Genomic DNA, 17,927 nt, shown 5'->3' with positions numbered 1-17,927 from the left:
ATGTGGTGTATTGTATGAAGAGGTGTCTGAAGAATGAGATGAAGAGAGTGTCTGTAAGATACCTGAATCAGGGCCTGCATCTTAAGTTGGAGGATTGAGAGAAGGCTGTGCACAGTTACTGTCAGTGAGTAGGATCGTGGAAGAAATGAATGGACTAGAAAAATGACTTTGTTGAACTGAGGACACATTTGAATCTGATGAAGGAAAAAGATTTGAGTACGGAAATTTAGATTCATTAAACTTGACATGTCTGGCAATATAAGTTTTGCCAGTGGAATCAAGACACTTATAGCCTTTGTGAAGAGGACTATAACCAATCATGAGACATTTTCGTGTATAAAAGTTAAACTTGTGCTGACTGTAAGGTTTGAGAAAAGGAAAGCATGAACAGCCAAAGGTTTTGAGGAAATGATAATCAGGCTTTCTGCCATAGAGCTTGGTATAAGGAGAAGTATTATTCAAAACAGGTGTTGGCAGCCTATTGATAAGAAAAGAAGCTGTATGAAAGGATTCCCACCAAAAGGATAAGGGCTTTTTTGCCTGAGCAAGTAAAGTCAACCCTGTTTCTATAATATGGCGACGCTTCCTCTCTACCACACCATTTTGGTGATGTGTATGAGGACAACTATGTCTAAACTCTATGCTTTCTTTTTGAAGAAAATGTACAAAATTTCTGTATTCACCTCCTCAATCAGATTGTAGTGACTTTAAAGGATGATCAAATTGTTTCTTAACAAGGGTTTTGAAGTGTTTGAAAGTAGCTAAGGCTTCTGATTTGAGGGTTAAAGGAAAAATCCAGCAATACCTACTATAATCATCTACAAAGCTTATGTAGTATCTATAACCCTGTAGTGAAAGCATGGGTGCTGGACCCCAGAGATCAGTGTGGACTAGCTCTAAAGGAGCTTTTGTTTTTATTCCTGTTGAGTAAAAAGGGAACTGATGGACTTTACCATATTGACAAGCATCACAAAAATCAGGCATTGATGTTGGACAAGGAAGGGAAAGAGAAGATAGAATACATTTCAACACATGTTTGCTTGGATGACCAAACCTTTGATGCAACAAATTTGCAAACAAAATATTGTTTGTACAGGTTTTATTTGTAGTTTCATCTAAGAGATTACAAGCTGAATTATTCAAAACAGAAAGCATGGAACTAGGAATTTGAGAAGGACTGTGAGAACTGAAAATGAAATCCTTTTTTGACAGTAACTGATATAGCCCTCCTCTAGCAATCCCTTGAGCAAGATGCACTCCCTTCTTCTGGTCCTTAATAAAACACATATTGGCAACAAATTCAATGGTTAAGTTGTTGTCTTCAAGTAGCTTTGAGATGCTTATAAGATTTTTGGTAAGATGAGAAACAAACAAAATATCTTTTAAGTGTAAGATTGAGTCTAATGATGTATGAAGATCAGTGTAAGCAACATGTGATATATGCAGCCCTTGACCATTGCCAACATGCAACAAGTGATTACCTGAGTATTCCTTTGCAAGACTCAGATTCTGTAGATTGTTGGTGAGGTGATGAGTTGCACCACTGTCTATGTACCACCCTTGATCAGCAAAATCACCTTCAGAGGCAGCCACAAAAGCAGCTCTAGGTGCTGAGTTAGCATATGCAGGTCTTGGTACTGGATACTGATATGAGTTATATCCTGATGATGAGTTGAAAGGTATGAACTCTCTATTGAACCTATTTCTACACTCAGCTGCAGTGTGCTTAGGTTTGAAACAGATTTGATAGATTACTCCAGCAGAGTTAAGATCAGAACTACCTCTCCCATTACTATTAAGAAAACCACCAGGTTTTGCAAAATTTCCATTTCCAGAACCAAAACCACCTCTGCCTTGATAGTTACCAGGTGATGCTCCATTCCAGCCATTATTCCAATTACCATTCCAATTTCCTCTTACTTGGCCCTGTGAAAAACCTCTACCAAAACCTCCTCTGCCTCCATTACCATTACCATTTTGATTTTTGTTCCAATTAGCATTATACTGTCCAGATTTAGTATTCTGTCCAGTTTGAGCAACATTAGCTGCAAAATTCATTTTAGCTTCTTTACTAGAGTTCAATTGATTAGCCTCTAATCTAGCCTCATGAGTCAGGAGCATAGAATAGGCTTCATTTACAGACATCTTAGCAAGATTTGCCTCAATGTATACTACCACTGGATAATAAGGCTGGCCTAATCCACTGATCAAATGAGTAAGAAAATCTAGTGAACTAACAGGACTACCAGCCACAGCAAGTTCATCAGTAACTGTCTTTAGTTTTCCAAAAAATTCAGTCATGGACATAGCTCATTTTCTAAGAGTGTTAAGCATAATTTTCAGATGCACCTTTTTAGCAAAAGTTTCATATCCAAACTGTTGTTAAAGACTAATTCAGAGTTCCAAGTGAGGTTTTAGAATTTACCACCAAATTGAGAATCTCTAGACTGATAGCAGACATCAGCCAGCTCAGCAGCATCTGATCTTTTCATTTCCATATAACAAAGGCTGGATTCTCTCGAACTCCTTCCGCAGCATTGATCTCAGCTGCATCAGAATCAGAATTTATAACTCCATCAGATGAGAATTGTTCTGGACAAGGTTTGGAGTTGTCGAGAAAATCTTCAAGGCCATTAGCACGAACTGAAGTGAGAACTTGAGACTTCCAAATTGTGTAATTTGTTCTATCAAGTTTAACTGGCGAGGTAAATGTAAATGAGGATGTTGTATTTTGATTTGAGTTAAAAGCAGCCATTAGATCGGGCTCTGATACCAAATTAAGAATGATGAGTTTGTTTGTTTACTAAGAAAATGAAAAGGAAAGTTAGAGAAGCAGAGAGGAAAGAACTTGTATTTTATTGATCCAATCATTTGTTTAGTTACACATGTTTATATACTACGATCTGGAATATTCTACATTCTGTTTACATGCAAATTAGCTGAGCTAGTAACTAAACTAATTTGCCACATAAGCAGCCACGTCAGCATGTATAACAGATTCCGTTTAACTAACTATTTAAACCAGCATGTGACTAATCAATTTGACTATCTTAACATTGAAGGTGCAGTAATATTTAAGACTTGAGATATTAGTTTCGTTGAGATATTCAATTCAACAGTCAATCTTAAACACTACAATAAACCCAATAGGTTAAGTGGCATTTTCAAGCGTATAAGAACTGAACTACGGGGACTACAACACCAGCAAATATTGAACTTTCGGAAACATGCAACAACATCGAGGAGGCAGGAATCAGGATGCTGATCAGACACTCCGGGCAGGAATCAGGATCCGAGAAAAGAATTTCGAGTTGATGGATTCTCTTTACAAGGCTGCAGTAGAAGGTCATATCGATCAATTCAGGGCACACGCAACGACCCTTGATCAAATATTGACACCCAAGGAGAACACAATCCTCCATATTCACATCACAGCCCGACCTCCAACAAAGCTTAACAGCTTCTGGAAGATCGGTCTTAACAGGAAATCTGCAGAGAACGAAGGAAATTTTGTGAGAAAGATTCTAGACATGTGTCCTGATCTGCTGTGGAAAGCCAATACCAAAGGGGAAACTCTGCTGCACATCGCCGCCAGGCACGGGCATGCTGATATAGCGAAGGATCTAATTGATGAATGCAAAAGGCCTTACCAAAACGACCCAGAGAAATGTGTTGAAGCTGCGAGGATGATGCTGCTGGCGGTGACGAATGAATCCAAAGACACAGCCTTGCACGAGGCTGTCCGGCATAATCAAGTTGACGTGGTGAAGCTGTGGACCAAAGAGGATCCCAGGGTACCGTATGATGCCAATAAAGCCGGCGAGACTCCCTTGTACTTGGCTGCGGAGAGAGGATACAAAGATGTCATGAAAGACATTTTATCGACTTGCAAATCCCCAGCTGACCATGGACCAATGGGAAGAACGGCTTTACACGCAGCTGTATTTTGCGAAGATGAAGGTAAACCTACAATTATTATTATTATTATTAATTTTTTTTAATAAGAGTGGGACTATTGGCACCCCTCCAAATACCTTTTAAAACCCCTTTAATTATTTTACGATTTTAACTTTTATTAAAATTACATAATAGGACAATTTTTAATTAAACCTCACTAAAAAATTAAATAATTTTTCCCTTAAAAATTCTTTATACAGCATATTTTCGTATAACAGTTTTAAATTCTAGTGGCGGCCGAGTGTAGGATTTTACAAATACCCAGCCATGAGTGTCACAATCTCATACCACCACCACTCTAAACAAATTCCCAAGTAGCTGGGCATAGCCAACTTCATTAATGACCCTATCCCACCATACACTCCTCTAAATCCAATCCCAGCCATGGTCTATGTCCATCTCATCAAAATAAATTAGCTCTAATGAATGCCATTGAAAAGTAATTTCCAAATGCAACTAATTCATTTTGTGCAAAAACGGGTATTACAACATCTCACGTTTCAAGATTTCCCTTCATCTAAAATTAATTTTCATGTTGCTTAAGAGTTTAGACAGTAAAAGTTGCTAAGGAAGGTGAAGACAAGCAGCAAATTAAGATTGAAACCTCTGAAATTTCAGACTATAATGAAGAACAGCTCTTTGAAACTTGTTTATTACTCAAGTTCTTATGCCCAAAATAAAATATATAAAGAAAATAATTTATTACTACTGCAACGGAGAGAAGAAACCGTTGTTTTTTTTTTTAAATTTAAGAAATCCTTTTGTTGAAATGGAGTTTCATAATAAAAGTAAATAAAAATTAAAGAATGAGTTTACACTAATAAGTTTTAATTAATGGTATTTTTTTTCATTTAAGGAGGTGTTAAAAGAATTTTATAATATTTTTAAATATTTTAATGGGGTTTGTAACACCCCAAAAAATTACCCATGAAAACACAAGGGTAAAATTGAAATGAAACCTCACATCATTTATTATTATTAATAAATCTCAAGATAAACAACTACTATTCATACTCCAACTGAATCCTTACATAAAACATATGAAATAAACTCTCCAAAGTAAAGTCTCTAATCCAAAATAAAAAGTCTAGCCAAATTTAATCTTTAAAGCAACTCCAAAGATCCACTAAGCAAAAATTCTCCATCTAAGCACCCAAGCCACAATTCTAATCAATCTGCAAAATATTAGAGACGAGGGGTGAGCCGTCAATTCGGTAAGCAAATCCATGCACAATATTTGAAAACCTTTGTCAAGAATCGTTAAACATTTTATAACATCATCTTCATTTAGCATAAGGGGTGGATCCATATAAAAACATTAAAGCGTAAACATTGGTAGCTCATGCCTCGTAGTCATCATAATTCATCATTCATCATTTAGGGTGTTATAGCCCGCATTGTTCCTCATTCAGGGTACTATACTCCACATTGTTCGTAACATCCTTGTGCACAAGATCATCATCATACCAGCAAGCTGGCCATAACATTTCATAACATCATAACATTAACATCATATACATCACTACGGACTATGAGCCAAAACATTTTTGAATCCACCATACATTCTTTCATAAATAACAGTTAAAGTCTTCTAAAACATTTAAGAACCTTTCTTTGATCATTTAATTCTTTTAGAAAATTCTTTAAGAAAACATTTTGTTTAAGAAAACTAATTTCTTAAGAAAATTCATTTTAAAATAATTTTATATAAATTCATTTACAAGTGTTTTTATTTTACAAAATTCATTTAAATATTTTAGAAATCAGTTTTGTAAAAATTTCCATTTAAACATAATTTTTGTAACGTAAATTGCATTTATTTTAAAGCACATCATGCATGTATCTACTTACCTCGATCCGTAGCAATCAATTCAATACCTCAAGAACAACCAACGAGCTCACCCACGTCCTAAAATCATCATAAAAAAATATTCTTATCAATATCAACTCTAACCTTAAACATAATCCCAATCATCCTTAAATCATACACACTAATACTACCTTAATACTTATACATATTCTAAACATATCCTATACTTATGAGTATCCTGCACATGCTGATTTTTAATAACCTATACACACGTCGGAAAACCATGAAAATTTACAGAGGCACTGTGAACATGCATAGCATTGCATACAATATTTCACAAAAAATCAGCACAAGTCAAAATCGAGTCAGAATATTGACCTTTCACCAAAGTAACAAAAACTGTCCAGCACTGACCAAAACAGACATTTTCCACTTAGAAAATTCATAAAATATTCTTTGGAACTCGAAATAATATGCTTCTTTTTTCTAATTACAGAAGACACATTCAAAAAGCATATAATTAAAATTCATAATTTTTGGACTCCTGAAACTATTTGAAAACGTTTTATTTCCGAGAACATCTAACCCGTCCAGAAAATTCCAGATTTGAAAACAGAATTTCAAAAATTCGTATCTTTTATTTTACATGCCCAAAAATCGCGAATCCAGTTTTTAAAGACAGAGGAAAGATTGAAATTGCATTATAAAATCCTAACATGGCCTGTAATATTCATAAACTAGCCCAACTGTTACACGTTTCAGCTTCTGAAATTCTGGAAAACAGTTTCCAGATTTGCAGCAGCCATATGTTACGATTTTTAGTAATTCAGCCATAAAGAATAAAACTACGAAATTAACCATGCAAGCATAGGAGACATAGATCTGTTGGTACAAAAATCGCCATAATTTTAAAGGATGTGTAACCTTATACAAAAATTTCCAGAGTTGAGAACCGCTGCTGAAAATCGGAATTTTCCAGCAGCAGTAACCCAACTTCGAAAACCCATAACAATTTGCATACTCAGACGATTTCAACACAAAACCTATCAATGGAAAGCCTAGGATGTCTAGTTACATGATATGTAAGATATTCACGTGATTCTAACTAAAGAAAATGATTTCAAGCAAGGAATAGAGACTGTTCATATCATCACAACATTACAAACACACATATAATACCCAAATCATACTACAAGTAATTAAAGGCAAACAATTCCATAAAAATAAATCATATAAGTCGAAGAAATACTAAATACCTTAAGGCAAACACTAACAAAGGAAGTGATAAAACTTTCCTTTCCTTCTCCAAAGACTTATATTTCCTTCTTTTCTTTCTAGGGTTTGTAACGATGTAAAAAAATAAAAGACGGCTTCTTAAAAAGATGGTTTTCTCTTAAATACTTGGTAATTAATAAATATTTAAAAATAATAATAATAACTTACGTAACTTATTTAAAATTATCCGATAAATTTTACTCACACACAAACACTCAATAATAACTATCCTACTCAATTTAATAAGGGCAAAAGAGGAAAAATAAATAAATAAAAATTGGGCGTTACAACTTCTCCCTCCCTTAAAAAAATTTCGTCCTCGAAATTAGAGCCTTACCCTAATACTCAAATAGCTGAGGATATTTCTCCTTTATTTCATCCTCTCGCTCCCAAGTGGCTTCCTCTGTAGTATGATTCGCCCAACGAACCTTTACGAAAGAAATAACCCTTCTCCTCAGAACTTGTTCTTTCCTATCTATTATCTCCATTGGTTGCTCCTCATATGACATATCATTGGCAATTTGGATAGGTTGGTAATCCAATACATGAGAAGGATCAGCCATGTACTTCCTCAATACTAACACATGAAATACATTATGAAGCCTCGAAAGGCTTGGTGGTAACGCCACTCGATATGCCACTGGGCCGATTCTCTCCAGAACCTCAAAAGGACCAATAAACCTAGGGTTGAGCTTGCCCCTCTTCCCAAAAACGAAAAACTCCCTTCCAAGGTGAGACTTTTAGGAACACATAGTCCCCAACTTGGAACTCCAAATCACGTCTACGTCGGTCTGCATAGTTCTTCTGCCTACTCTGAGCCGTACGAAGACGCTCTCGTATCAGCTTGATCTTCTCAGTTGTAATCTGTACTAATTCCGGTCCCAAGAGTTTCCTTTCACCAACCTCATCCCAATATATCGGCGACCTACACTTCCTCCCATATAGAGCTTCAAAAGGTGCCATGCCAATACTAGAATGGAAACTGTTATTGTAGGCAAACTCTATTAGTGGTAGATGTTCTTCCCAATTACCTCCCAAATCTAACACACAAGCTCGCAACATGTCCTCGAGAGTTTGGATAGTCCTTTCTGACTGTCCATCCGTCTGAGGATGAAAAGCAGTGCTCAATCTCAACTTTGTTCCAAACTCCCTCTGTAGTCCAGCCCAGAAATTAGAGGTAAAGCGTGGATCCCTATCTGAGACAATGGACACTGGTACTCCATGTAACCTCACTATCTCATCAATAAAAAGCTTGCCCAACTTTCAAAGCTTATCACTAGCCTTCATTGGTAAGAAGTGCGCCGACTTAGTCAAACGATCCACAATTACCCAAATTGAGTCACAACTCTTCCTCGAACGAGGTAACCCACTCACAAAGTCCATGGTAATGTGCTCCCACTTCCATTCTGGAATTGGAAGCGACTGAAGAGAGCCCGTAGGCCTCTGGTGTTCAATCTTCACTTGCTGACACACCAAACACTTCGAAACATGATCAACAATATCACCCTTCATATTCCTCCACCAGAAATTTTGTTTCAGGTCTCGATACATTTTAATGCTTCCAGGATGAGCACTAAATGTAGAATCGTACCCTTAACGCATTATCTCTTTCTTCAGCTCAACCACATTTGGTACACAAAGTCGCTGACCGAACCATAAAGTACCATCATCGTCCAATCTAAATTCTGAATGTCTAGCCTTTACTGCATCAACAATATCTCTGAGTTGTGGATCTTCGCTCTGAGCAGCCTTAATCCTATCAATCAAAGTAGGCTGAACACTCAAGTAAGACAAAATATTTGCTTGCCCGTGTATAACAATTTCAATTTCCATCTTCTTTAGACCCTCCAATATGTAGTCTTGAGTAGTTATTATATGTGCCAAATAACCGAATGACTTCCTACTCAGAGCATCAGCCACTACATTTGCCTTGCCAGGATGGTAGTGAATTGAGCAATCATAGTCTTTTACCAGTTCTAACCATCTTCTCTGCCTTAAATTCAATTCTTTCTAGGTGAACAGGTATTTCAAACTCTTATGATCTGTATAGATTTCACAAGTCTCACCATACAAATAGTGTCTCCAGATTTTTAAGGCAAATACTACAGCTGCTAACTCTAAATCGTGGGTTGGGTAGTTCTGTTCATAATTCTTCAATTGTCGAGATGCATAAGCAATCACCTTGCCATGCTGCATCAATACACATCCCAGCCCCTTCCTAGAGGCATCATTGTAAATAACAAAACCACTACCACTAGAAGGGACTGTCAAGACAGGAGCAGAAACCAACCTTTTCTTCAACTCCTGAAAGCTTTTCTCACATTCATCACTCCAATCAAACTTCACATTCTTTCTGGTCAAACTTGTTAATGGGGCTGCGAGTCTAGAGAACCCATCCACAAATCTTCTGTAATAACCAGCTAAACCTAAAAAGCTCCTGATCTCAGTAACATTAGTTGGTCTTGACCAATTCACCACAGCCTCAATCTTGGCTGGATCAACAGAAATGCCATCTTTAGTAACAACATGCCCCAAAAAGACTACTTGGTCAAGCCAAAACTCACACTTCTTAAACTTCGCATAGAGCTTCTTCTCACGAAGTGTTTGAAGGACCGTCCTCAAATGCTCCTCATGCTCCTCAATAGTCTTAGAGTATACCAGAATATCATCAATGAAGACAATGACGAAACGGTCAAGGAAAGGCTGGAAGACCCTGTTCATCAAGTTCATAAAAGCTGCAGGAGCATTAGTTAACCCGAAGGGCATTACAAGGAACTCATAGTGCCCATATCGAGTTCTAAAGGCTGTCTTAGTACATCTTCACCTTTCACCTTAAGTTGATGATAACCGGACCGTAAATCAATCTTTGAGAATACAACTGCACCTTGCAACTGATCAAAAAGATCATCTATGCGGGGTAGAGGATATCTATTTTTTATGGTAACCGAGTTCAACTGTCGTTAGTCAATGCATAACCGCATAGAACCGTCTCTCTTCTTCACAAACAACACAGGTGCTCCCCAAGGAGACACACTGAGGCGGATAAAGCCCTTATCAAGAAGTTCTTATAATTGAACTTTCAATTCTTTTAACTCAATAGGCGCCATACGATAAGGTGCTTTTGAAATAGGTACAGTGCCTGGCAATAAGTCAATGGAGAATTCAATTTCTCGATCCAGAGGCAAACCAGGCAAATCCTCTGGAAACACATCAAGAAACTCCCTAACAACACTAATGTCTCCAAGAGAAACCTCACCATTCCTATCAGCCATTACACAAGCTAGAAATGCCTCACATCCTTTCGCCAACATCTTTCTAGCCTTAAGTGCAGATATCAATCCTCCAATACTACTTCGTCTACCTTGAAATCGAAATTCCTTCTTCCCAGGAATTTTAAACACAATCTCCTTAGAGAAACATTCAATACTAGCATGATAAGTGCTCAACCAATTCATCCCCAAAATAACATCAAAATCATGCATCTCTATCGGTAACAAATCAACAAGAAAGTCTCTATTACCCAAACTAATCAAGCAAGACTTATACACTTGATTCATCATCATACTATCACCCATGGGAGTTGCAATAGATAAGTAATATCCTAGTGGCTCAGTGTTTTTACTTGCATAACAAGCAAATGTCATAGATATGAAAGAGTGAGTAGCACCAGAATCAAACAATACTCTAACATCTCTAGAAAACATGGATATAGTACCTGTCACCACGTCATTAGATGCGTCAGCATCTTGCTTCGTCATCGCGAAAACACGACCCTGAACTCTAGGCCTTTTCCTCTGGCTATCACTAGCTTGGTCATTGTGAGTTTGGCTCCTCTTCTTAGGACAATCTCTAACCATATGACCAGTTTGTCCACAGCCAAAACAGACGCCTGTACCTTGAAGGCACTCTCCTCGATGTGTCCTCCCACAAGTCTTACATGGTGGAAAGTTCTTCTAGAAAGAAAGACCATTAACATTTTCTTGTTCATTTTTAGAGCCACCACCATTATTCTTCTAAGTTTGAGCACTTCTACTATTGGGGCCTTTCCCATGAGATCCTCCAGGTAAGGTCCTCTGATTCTGTCGCTCACATCTCTTATGAGACTCATTCTGCCGTCTCTCTCTCTCCAAAGCTCTATCCACCATATCGGCATATTCTGTTAACCTCAAAGGTTCAATAGTGTCTCTAATAGATGGTCATAGTCCCTCTAGAAAACGTCGACACTTCTTCTCCTCAGTATCGACCAATGTCGGAATAAAACGAGATAAGGCATTGAACTTGTTCTCATACTCAGCCACAGACTTATTTCCTTGAACCAAGTCTAAAAATTCTCTCTCCATCTGATTAGCTACATTCCGTGGAAAATATTTCTCATAGAAAGCATCAACAAATGCCTTCCATGAAATCGGCCTCGTACCAAGACTCCTCCTCAACATTCGAGCTGTGGCTTCCCACCAGTGATCTGCCTCACCCTGAAGAGAAAATGTAGCAAAGACCACCCTAAGCTCATCGCTACAACCAATAGCATCCAATATCTTCTGGATCTGCTTAAGCCACGCCTCAGCAACCATAGGATTAGTTGTCCCATGAAAAGTAGGTGGCCCCAATTTTTTAAACTGTTCCAATGTCACATTCCCTCTATTACTTGCAGAACTACTCTGTCCCACATTTCCAAGTTATGAGACAAGCCTCCACTATGAGCAATCCCCTCCAATAGTCTAGTCTGTGTCTCTAGAATACTGGCTAGCATCTGCATCGTTGGGTTAGCATTCTGAGTCATCTCACGAATAGTGGGGTCTCCCTCATCAATTACTCGTTGTGGATGGCTCGACCCAGCAACATCCCCCATATTGGTTCTTCGATTAGCAACCCTGGCACCAGTTCCCCTAGTTATATTTCGGGGATCGATTGCCCTAGTAGCTACTTCATCACCCTCTTGTGGTTGAGTTTGGCCAGCATTAACAGAAGCAAATCTAGGAGCCATTTTCCTATGGGGCCATTAAGCATATATGTGTGAAGAAAAGTTTCCATTGAAGCATTTCTTTCAAAATACTAGGCAAAGTCATAGACATATACATAAACATATTTATCAAAAAGCTTTAACAAGCATTTCATTAAAAAACACAAATAATGCAACATTGCAATCATTCAAGCAAACATATAATAAAAGTATGGTTTTCCGACATATCTAAAATCAGCTTTTCACTATACTAAATCATAGTTTAGGCACTAAAATATTTATTGCCTCACTTGCATTAAAATCATAATCTTACCTTATGAATTTTTAACCTCATGTGTCTACAGAATCCTAACCTTTGCTCTGATACCACAAATGTCATGACCCAACCCAGACCTGACAAGATATTGTCCGTTTTGGGCCTTAACAAGGCCTGCACGGATTTGTTCTTGGGGCGCCCATACACCCCAAAACGCGTCTTGCCAATTAAGGTGTGGATCACCCCTTATAAACCCAGCATCTCTCCCGTGCTTTGCCGATGTGGGATTCGCCTAGGGTGTTACAGGGTTAATAAATAAATGGAGTGTTACGAGGTATTTAGAGGGGTGCCAATAGCCCCACTCTTTAATAAACCTCGTCATGTGGAGAAATTTTATTATAAAAAAATGAGTAATCGAAATATTTATTTAGAGATATAATGCGGCTTATCCTAACAACAAAACCTACAATTAATTTTATATTACACACACACACACACACACACACACATATATATATATATATTTTATTGTTGAAAGTTAATTGGTAATATAAGAAGAATTAGTTTCCAGAAATTTTTAAGTTAAAATCTAAAGTTAGTTCACTTGAATTGTAAAAATCAAGTGGGCAACTGTAGAATATGGTTAAAAATATAAGCCAAGCTATACATGTTGGTGGCTGTTTAAAAATGTGTGGTATAACCAACAAACGCGTATATCAATTGGCATGAGGTTGTTCTATCTTAACCAATGTCCTCAGTTTAAGATTTGGGAATGCAGCTGCGTTAAATACTTGTTGGGAGAACTTTGCCACCCTAGTGGTCCTACCCGGCTCGAATCTGGATTAGTCGGGGCCCAATGTGGTGTTTAAATACCAAATAGTTTAATACACCGAAAAAAAAAATGTGTGGTATAAATTAAAGTCAAGTAAATCGTGTGGTCGAAAAATAGGTTAGCAAAATGAGTGATCCTAGTGTGTTCGTCGGTTGGCACAGCCTATAAATACATGGCCATGTCGGCAATTATAGTAGTGAAGTGGAAAGCATAACAAAAAGGACCCAAATTAAAATAAATGCTCTCTCTTTAGTCAAATAATCTTAACTACAAGTGTTTCCACCTCACTCATTCTAGCCCACTACCTTCCTGTGTTCCAGCATTTATAACATGCATGGTTGTTATTATATAAATCCGTATGTATTTGAGTGCCTCTGTTTTAAAGACCATTTTATGTCGTGACAAGTTTCCGTCAATACATTCAATAAATATTTGTTTTACACTTTTAGATACCAAGCACACTCTCACTCAACCCTCTAATTAGAATGTATTCTCTTGGACTTCAACCATGCGCCTTTCGCTTTCAGTGCAAGAAGCAAACTCACTAAGTAGACTACGCATCGTGGAATAGTTATGGGCTAGACTTTCTATGGACTACAACTTGACAAATTTAGTCATCAATGTAATATTGTATGCAAAATTCACATTTTTATAAAATGACAGTCGTAGGACTTACACAATTTGAGAGCGTTTCTAATAATTCCTTCTTTGACAATTTGTGTTTTGTTGTTATTTTCCATAGAAATGACAAAAATGTTACTGGACTTCAAAAAAACTCTGACCAGCAAACCTGATCAGCGAGGATGGCTCCCACTTCACTTGGCTGCACACCTGGGATGCTATAAGGTTTTGAAGGAATTACTTAATGCTGATAAATCTGCAGCCGACAAAGTTAATAATGAAGGAAATATAGCTCTTCATCTTGCAGCTGGTAGAGGCAAAGTATATTCAATGCTAGAGCTTATACAGAGTTGTCCAAGTTGCTGTGAAATTACTGATAACGAAGGGTGGAATGTTTTTCACTTTGCCGTGCATGGCGAAAGTAGAAAGGCGGTCCAATTTCTCTTAAACAATCACTCTCTTGGAAACCTTGTAAACGAGAAAAATCACCAAGGAAAAACACCTCTCCTAGAACATGCTGCTTCTGATTCTTATATGAAGTGTTTCATATGTCACCCTAAAGTGGATAAGCTGGCGTTCGACAATGAAAACCATAATGCTATAGATACGATCTTGTTGGACATGTTTTATTTTTCTCCCAATCAGGTAAGGCAATTGATTCATATACAAATAATTTCATTAGGTGCTAAAAGCTAATTTCTTTTGGCACGATAAATACATTATTAAAGGTGATAGTATTTTTTGTTTTTTTTTGGTGAGTTAATAACTGTTGGATAGGGATATTTCCACCCCACTATTTTTATAAATCTACCCCACTTCTAGAAAATAATTACAATGAGTTCACAATATTCTTAAAAAATAAAAATTAATAAAAATTTTGTATAGTTAATCAATTAAATCTTTCTATTAGTTTTTTTTCTTAGGTTCATTGACCATCTTTAATCATAAATTTTAATATAAGTTTTATTTTACTATTTTATTATTATGATTTATTATTCTGATATAAAAAGATAAAATTGCCCCATAGAACATGAGTTATTATATCTAATAATTTAGGTATTTAATTTTGCAACTTATAATCTAATATTTTTAAATGAAACCTAATCATTATTTCACTACCCTTACATATAAATAACATAAATTTGACAGCCTAATAATTTACATGAGAATTGTGCTGTCAAGAAACTATATTAATTTAATTAAATAATAATAATCACACTAATAAAGTAGTATTAGAAACAATGAGTTTGGTATAAATTAGAAAAATATTGAAGTTAAAGTAAATTCTTGATAATTTTACTTTATAAGGGTAAAATAATCAATTTAAACTTATGTCAAAAAAATATTTGTAATCAAGCATACTAAATAAATCTAAGTCACAAAAAAGTGAATTAACCTAGATTTAATTAATTAATTTTCCAAAACTCTTCTTAATTTGAAAATTTTAAAAGTAATGTGCAACTTCTATAATTATTTTTTGAAAATAGTGTGGATTCACAAAAATGTGGGGTGGAGATATCATCATTCATAACTGTTTGTACAATGAGTTCATGATTCTATCTAAAAAAGCATATGCTTTATGTATATTGTTCACACCAAAGGGGATGTTATATATTTTTCTCAAGCTACAAGATTAAAAAAATGTCATGAATTCGAGTAGGTTAAAAAAATACTGCATTGAAATTTATATTTTTCTTATCTTTTACCTTAATCTTCACTTTATTAAAAAGAATATTTTTAAGAATTAATTTTTATGTGGCTAATGTTTTTTTTCCTAAGTAACATCTCAATATTTTTTCTTCACAAGTACTAGGTAGCACTCGCTCATTATAGGGTAAATTGTAAAATTAGTAAAATTATTTATTATTTTATTTTACCATTTAATAGATGAATGTCATATCACTTAAGACGATAGTAATTTAAATACTATTTAAGAAATATAGTATTACTCTTCTATTTACGTGCAGGGTTGCAGTCAGGTATGTGTTTAGCGTAAAATTTTTTTTTTCAATTACCTATGTAAAATTTTTTATAATTTTTCTGTCTAAATTTGATTTTTTTATGAATTGGCACTCTATAACTTTTACATTTTGACAGTTACCCATTTTTTCAAATCTTTTTACCCTTAAATGGTTATATTATCATTTTTGGCCCCCTAAACTTTAAATTCTGCTCCCCTGAGTGTATGATGATCATTTTACCAATCGTTTCCTCTGCATGCTTGTGACTTTTAATGTGAACCTGTGGATATCGATTATATAAATTATTTAGGAAACTAGTTGTACCGTCGTTATAAATATTTCAACACATTGTCGCAGCTATCCTTCGTATGGTGCTTGCTTAGACAAAACGGTTTTCGGGGTCGCCGACACATAGAGGATGGAGGTGGGGAAATAATGGATAATGAAGGTAACATAGTGAGAAATAAGAGTGATTATAGAAAAGAAAAGAAAGAATTAATAGACAAGGCCTTAGAGGAATTTCTAAAGAAAGGAAAGGAAGGACATCTAGTCGTGGCTGGACTTATAGCCACTGTTACATTCACCGCAGGTATTACCATGCCCGGTGGTTACATTGATGAGAAGGGCCCAGACCAGGGGACAGCAGTTCTAACAAGAAGTAGAGCTTTCCAAGGATTTGTTATATCGAATAGCGCGGCGATGGTTTTCTCCAGCTGTGCGGTTTTTGCTCACCTTTTTGTGTCACTATTACCAGACAAGAGCTTCGAATTCTTGATATGGAATCTGGGCCAAGTACTTATAGTTGCTGCCATGTTTGCGATGGTGTTAGCATTCCTTTTAGGCGCATACGCAGTTCTATATTGCAGTGCCAAAGTACTTGCGGTTATTGCTTGTGTCATTGTTGGCTTCTTCTTTTCTGTCTATGTGTATTTCCTACCACTTGGGTTTTTGCTGAGACTGGTGATAAGATTGGTCTACACTACCTTAAAGATGTTGATGTCTGAGTCCAGACGAATTTACCTTCGTGTTCTTCGATGACTTGGGCACATCTTTTTGTGGCGAAAAATTACTCACTGTTAACGGTTCGACACTAGATAGCCACATGTCTTTTACGGCTCTATTTGTGTTGTATTGAACTGTTGTTCTACGCCTGTACGTGCGCTGCTGGAGAACTATCAACATTTTCTAGTATTCAGAAAGAACTGTGTGTCGCGTTTTTCATTATGTCTTCATTAATTTGATCATTATCATCTCTTCTTCGTTTCATATTGTTTTTGCCCTTTTTATGTTAGGCTAAAACATTAAAAGTATTGTTTGGGGAATGAAATAGGGTGACCAAGATAAGATGTTTGCTCATACATTATATATTATCATGCTCTCCTCAAAGTCAAAAGTGAGTAAATAGTTGATAGGCTACCAGGAGATTATTTGGTCACCTTGAGCATTTCATCTCGACCAGGATGTTATTTGGTGACCTCGAGCACATCACCTCGACCAGGATGTGATTTGCTGACCTCAAGCACATCATCTCGACTAAAAGATTATTTGGTCACCTTGAGCATATTACCTCGACTAAGAGATTATTTGGTGACTGCGAATAGATTATCTCGACAAAGAGGTTACCGGGAAGCACGACTCAGTTAAAACAAATCCCACTTATTTTTTCTGAAATATTAGGGACCATAATCTTAGTGGGTTGAAAATTAGTAGTCTTCTTGAGAGTTTTAGGAGAGAGGATAAAAACTGTTATAATTTCTTATAAATACTCTTGGAAAGGGAGGGAAAGGGGGATTCTTTTTCTCTCTCTCTCCGGGCGATTGAACCCATGTGATCTTTTTCTCTCACTACCACTAGGAAACTTCTCTTTCTCTCATTATTTCTTTTTCTTCAAGATTGATTATTTTCTATTATTTTCCCATAAATTTACTTAAAAGCTTTTGTATTCATAATTAAGCCATGTGAATTGTGGTACGAGTTTTTCCAAGTAGACCCAAATCGCTGACTTGAGCGTCGGAGGATTTTGGCCAAAAAAACTTCCCGCGCCTCCTAACTGTTCTTTGTGCTCACAAGCTCGCGGGTTATCTGCTCATGGCTCATCTGGTCATTGGTTATCTACTCATAGAACATCTGCTCATGGTGCTCACTGATCAGCAGCTCGTGGATTATCTGCTCATGAATTATCTGCTCGCGGTGCTCACTGATCAGCAGCTCATAGATTATCGGCTCATGAATTATCTGCTCATGGTCAGAGAATT

The 17,927-nt window shown here is 36.5% G+C and overlaps 1 protein-coding gene and 1 long non-coding RNA gene across 2 annotated transcripts; one reads left to right on the top strand and one right to left on the bottom strand.

Annotated features, from left to right (window-relative positions):
- Window positions 1-3,093: 3,093 nt before the first annotated feature.
- On the bottom strand, window positions 3,094-3,793 carry LOC127900926 (uncharacterized). The gene is made up of 2 exons (XR_008052830.1): window positions 3,651-3,793; window positions 3,094-3,489 (listed from the first exon to the last, which is right to left on the bottom strand). It is a non-coding gene; the product is annotated as an uncharacterized LOC127900926 (long non-coding RNA).
- LOC102607353 (uncharacterized) lies at window positions 3,228-16,959 on the top strand. Its single transcript, XM_052436390.1, has 3 exons — window positions 3,228-3,960; window positions 13,833-14,356; window positions 16,030-16,959. Exons 1-3 carry the CDS (start codon window positions 3,228-3,230, stop codon window positions 16,708-16,710), a joined length of 1,938 nt encoding a protein of 645 aa, XP_052292350.1. The 3' UTR covers window positions 16,711-16,959.
- The last annotated feature ends 968 nt before the right edge of the window (window positions 16,960-17,927 follow it).

Source organism: Citrus sinensis, chromosome 3 (assembly GCF_022201045.2).
Source record: "Citrus sinensis cultivar Valencia sweet orange chromosome 3, DVS_A1.0, whole genome shotgun sequence".
NCBI lineage: Eukaryota > Viridiplantae > Streptophyta > Magnoliopsida > Sapindales > Rutaceae > Citrus > Citrus sinensis.
The sequence above is the reverse complement of the archived record's forward strand: the minus strand, read 5'-3'. Positions and strand labels throughout refer to the sequence as shown.

Excerpts from the sequence above, each read along its gene's own strand:
- LOC102607353 (XM_052436390.1), top strand. The coding sequence starts at position 3,228 with ATGCAACAACATCGAGGAGGCAGGAATCAGGATGCTGATCAGACACTC. Across the intron at positions 3,961-13,832 it reads TGTATTTTGCGAAGATGAAG|AAATGACAAAAATGTTACTG; the intron begins GTAAACCTACAA and ends TATTTTCCATAG. Across the intron at positions 14,357-16,029 it reads TTTATTTTTCTCCCAATCAG|CTATCCTTCGTATGGTGCTT; the intron begins GTAAGGCAATTG and ends ACATTGTCGCAG.